This window comes from Mixophyes fleayi, chromosome 4 (assembly GCF_038048845.1).
Source record: "Mixophyes fleayi isolate aMixFle1 chromosome 4, aMixFle1.hap1, whole genome shotgun sequence".
Lineage (NCBI taxonomy): Eukaryota > Metazoa > Chordata > Amphibia > Anura > Limnodynastidae > Mixophyes > Mixophyes fleayi.
This window is the reverse complement of record NC_134405.1, coordinates 293,219,580-293,224,579: the sequence shown is the minus strand read 5'-3', so window position 1 is coordinate 293,224,579 and position 5,000 is coordinate 293,219,580. Positions and strand designations below refer to the sequence as shown.

Below are 5,000 nucleotides of genomic sequence, written 5' to 3'. Positions count from 1 at the left end.
TTCAAAACTAATGTTGATAAATGTCCCAGTGTAAGTGTCACACTGGAGTATTAGAACATCTTAATTTTTCAACCATACACTTATGGTGGTACGAAACTCCTGTAATGACTAATTGCTTTCAACCATAAACACTACTTTGCCACACATTAGGAGTGTAAGAAAGCTATCCCTGGATAAATACATCATTCTAAAATGCCTGTATGATACCAGCTTGCTGAATCTAAGCAGACATTGTACATTGATATTGAAATTGACTTCAGATGAATAAGTGTTGACCCTGCTGTTACTTATTAATGTTTATTTACTGAGCAAATAAAGTTAATGTACAATGTATTGTAAGTAGGATGTGTTTTTATTTTCAAATTATTTCTGTAATCTCCTCATCCCCTGCCTATAAATCCACACTGGTGTCAATTAAAAACTGAAATAAGTATTTGCAGATATGTGATGCCTTTGTCGTATCTAACCCTAATGCTAGAATGGCGCTGCCCATTATTCTTCTTAAACTAGAAATCTAACGCTCATAAATATAATGGAAGCCACAAAGGGAAAGGTGGTGATGTAAATTATTAAAATAACATACAGTAGTTATTTTTGGATGTAATACAGACAGGTCAAGGCCATAAAGAAGTAGCATTATCTATTTTTTATTTGCCATTCCATCTTGTTTTTCACTAGTGCATCATGCATCTGGAAGACCGACTGCAAGAGCTCTACTTCAAGAGCAGAATGCTTTCTGAGTATCTGAAAGGTCAAACCAGAGTTCATGTTAAGGAGCTCAGCATGGTGCTAGGGTAAGACACTATACGGAGACCCAATCTCAGTAACTGACATTGCTAACATGTCTTATAAATCTGGTATAATAGGTGGGAGTCTGAAGAATGTCAGGCTATTTCCAGACAAGCTTTTTGTTTTCTATTGTACATTGGAAAAAAAAGTGTTTTCTTTTTGTCCTTTTGCAGGATCGAATCCAGTGATCTTCCTTTGCTTGCTGCTGTTGCCAGTACCCACTCTCCTTACGTCGCACAGATCCTTCTGTAAAGGGAATCCATTTACTTAACCCTATACCCGAAAAAAAAAAAAAAAAAAAGGACAATGTCTTCCTTACAATATGTGGTAATGGAAACCAAGCAGACACTATGATCTGTGTAGAATACCAGCAGATATACATGAAGATAATCAGAGGAGATTCTGCCTACTCGCGTACTTGGGAGTCATAACGAAGAAACAGAACTTTAATAATGAAAAGTAAAGTATACTCATTTTTAAGAGTAACACAATCGCGAGTTCTTATTGCAGCATCATTTCAGACTTTTCTCAATTCTAAAAACTCTTGACCCTTGCAAAAGCATTTGAAAATGATTTCGTAAATAGGTTTAAGCAGAAATGAACAAAGGTTGAGGATGGCTTTAAGTGTTTGCTTTGTACTTGGTAAAATCTCACTTTCTAGCACAAATTTCACTCGCTGGTAGAATTGATCATGTAAAAAAGAAAGACTTCGGCTTTAGCTCCAAGAAGAAAACATCTCTCTGTACTTACCAAGGTGTTAAAATGAATACAATTTCGAAAGGTTCAGCTTTTACTCTTAATCTTGCACATTTTTAGAAGTAAGCTTTTACATAATCATTGGCAAGAAAATCCCCAAAAATACTGTAACAATATAATTGAACTATTTGCTTTCTGACACTATTTCTTTGATTGCAGTAGATTTCACATTGGTCAGACACATGCTCCGCACGGGTGGAGCTTAGGCAGGTGTGAAACAGGTACTTTCTGTGCCCAGCGAATAACTGCCCCAGGAACATGACACTTATCTTCTCCTTATGTCTACGCATTGCCGGCAGCGTCAATGTCTGTTCCTACAGGGTGTGTTCATAGTGGTGTGTTTGCAGGAGTGTGACGAACCCAGGGCGGTTATACGCTGAGCATAGAAAGCACACATGGGACATCACCTTTAACTGTGGAATGAATTCAGCATTCTATACTACCTCATATTAAAGCACCTATCTCCTACACACAGTGGAGCCATGTTTTGGACAGAACCAGTATACATGAGAATGCAGTCTGAATTCACAGTGATATTACATTCTACATTCCCACATGTTGGTTTAGTCCCACAATATGTGTGCATCCACTGTGTGGAGGGATGTGGGCATTTTAACACTTCTGCAGATGGATAGGGTTAAAGGGATTTTTTTCTGCAATAATCATACTATATTTTCCTCTGCAATGCTGATCCACTATTATATGTCCATGTGTATGGATTATATGTCATATGCGTGAGTATATATTATGCTCATGTTGAAGAAAATCAGTATGGCCTATATTTAAAAAAAAAAAAAAAAAAAAAAAAAAAAAGGAATACGTTAAAAATGGAGTCAAAATATTTTTGTATGTAGATTTTTAACATTACATTCATAAAGAAATCTTTGGTAAACCTTATCACTGACATAAGTATGTTTTTACAAATAAATTATGACCACTATTTTTGTTAAGGACATAAGTGAATTATATTATTTATGATGGAGGCAGTAATAAAAGAACATACGAATCCCTTTGCAGATGTGTGTTGAAATCCATTTTGGCTAAAACCCACTTCATGAAATCTGTCCCGCTAGAGGGGAAGTGGTGACATCATTATCTTACATCACTGATCTGAGTGAGTCATACATTGTGCTGTGTGTTCATTCAGTGATGACTATTTTTCCAGCCAAGTATTCATTTCCATCTTTCAAAGCAGATTTCACATTTAATATATTTATAGTATGTATTTTTCTCCAGACAGTAGCAACAAATAGCATATGTTTACTAAAAAGGCTACTAACCAATATTTTTCTTACAATTAGTTTTTCTAAAGGGGTTGAGTTACCAACACTACGAGGGCACTGTATCCCCCACTGATCATATGAGTTAAACGATTAACATAAATAAATGATAACAATCCTTTGTCCTCATTACTAATGCTGTCTATGGAAAGGTCTACAAATCAGCAAAGTCTTTCTGTAATTGCAAAAAATGGCATTTGCAAGCTAAAAGGGGGGTACGGATCACCATTCGCATAATATGGAGGAGTAAAAATAAATCTTGTCTGCATATAGTAATTATATTTAGTTTTAGAGACTGGATAAGATCTCATGGATGGTTTATTGATTTATCAAAATTATATATTTGTATAATGTATAGTCCACGGTCTAGCAGAATGAAAGGGAAATATAGAAGCATTAAAACATAGTACGAAGATAATGCAGTTCATTTTAAAAACAAAACAAAATTCCATAATCCCTCCTTTTCCAACCTTGTCCATAGCTTATAATAGAGGTCTATAGAAATACTTATATAGAGCTGTATGGTAGAGTCCATGCAGAGCATACAATGCACTTGTTTTCCCTGCATTATGTGCAGTCTGTCACTAAACTAAAGGGGTTGGGGTTCCTTGTGAGTTCCCTACAAAGGGGACATAATATTTTGAGAAGTGCTTGTTTTGTATTTGCTTTGATGTGACGAGCAGTGATATACTTTCAGAGTAAACCCGCAATTATATTAGATCATATATTCGTTGCAATAACATCTATTTCTCTGCTGCAAAGTAAATTTGAGATGAGTTCTCTATTGAAAGGTGAGAACACAATCTTTATAGGCTTGTACAGAGACCATCTGCTTCGCAGGGGTAGGAAATGAGCATTATAAGGAGGAGATTCAGTTCAGCGCCAGGTGTCCCCCGAAAGCGTCCGTGGAGACGCCTCATACCGATGTTATGGAAGGAATCTCTGCTTATTTTTTCTTGCACTCGTAGAAGAAAAATAAGCAGAAATTACTACTGTACTTGCCAGCAATGTGCGCAGCCTGTCATTATGGTGATTCTCCCACCTAAGGGACAGATTCAACTGCTGTTATATGGTAAAAAGTAAAGCTCACTTTTTCTCGCACCTCTATGGGGCGCAAGCAAAAGTGAGCGGTACTTAACTAAAAGTAATGCATAGTGTCTCACGGCCATTCCGGAACACTATGCAGGAATTTTTAGAATTGAATCTGCCCCTAAGAGTGTGAAAAAGAGGCAATTATTATTTTCTGTGTGACATGTCATGAAATTTGCTTATTATGTCGGTTTTATTTAATCTAACTTGAAATAATGCGATCATCTCCTTGGAAAGCCTTAATTACCACAGGCAAATCCAATGCCTCGCGGTTATCTGGAAGCAGGGTGTTCCGCTGTAACCATGACAACGTTATTCTTGCCCTTTGATCATTGCAACCCTTTAGATGTTGGTTTATACTATTGCCTTTTAAATTGCCCGAATTGGCTATTTGTTTCTGTTGGAATTTGCAGAACTGAAGTTAAACGGTCATCACTTGTAGCACTGGTAAGTTCTTATTTGTCATCTTTTGCAAGGTAAATGTACAGGTCAATAATGTAATAAAATTATCTGTGCCTGGTTACATGCACAATTTGTGTGGGTTTCTTCCTCTTGTATCACCTTGTTGCAAGTTATTTGTGCTAAATATAGACCAGAAATGGACAAAGTGATTTACTATCATGGGTGTGTTATCAGATGAAACTATTTTAACACATCCAGACTCTCTTGTTTAATTATACTGTTTAGACCAAAAAAAGGCTTTAACAACGCTTAAGACTTTACATAGTATTATGGTATTTGATATTTCTAATTAATTTCATTTAAAGCTAGACAATTACACTTGCATCATAATATATAACCCTGCAGAACAAGTTTAGCTGACTTTGCCAGTCTTGTCTCATTTTTAAATAATATATTTTTTTTAAATCCTTTTATGTTGCCAAGGTATATTATTACACATATATTTTATTTTAGGTATAGAATAAAATTAAGTCTATTAAAGGAACATGGTGAATCATTCGAACAAGCCGGTTGATCCATTTTATTTTCATTTCATTGTATAGGCAGCTGTTGTACTAAGCCCTCCTCCTCTAAGAAAATAAAAACCATCAGGTCATGCTTTAGTACACAAGATATGATTTTACA

The 5,000-nt window shown here is 35.8% G+C and overlaps 1 protein-coding gene across 3 annotated transcripts in view; it reads left to right on the top strand.

The window, feature by feature from the left end:
* FNIP1 (folliculin interacting protein 1) overlaps positions 1 to 5,000 on the top strand; it is a 77,034-nt gene that overhangs the window by 71,166 nt on the left and 868 nt on the right. For all 3 annotated transcript variants that reach the window (XM_075209838.1, XM_075209836.1, XM_075209837.1), the window contains 2 exons: positions 679 to 794; positions 963 to 5,000. The exon at positions 963 to 5,000 is cut by the window's right edge and continues 868 nt beyond it. In XM_075209838.1, the coding sequence (XP_075065939.1) occupies positions 679 to 794; positions 963 to 1,041 (195 nt within the window). In that variant the 3' untranslated portion in view covers positions 1,042 to 5,000. The remainder of the gene's footprint in view (positions 1 to 678; positions 795 to 962) is intronic.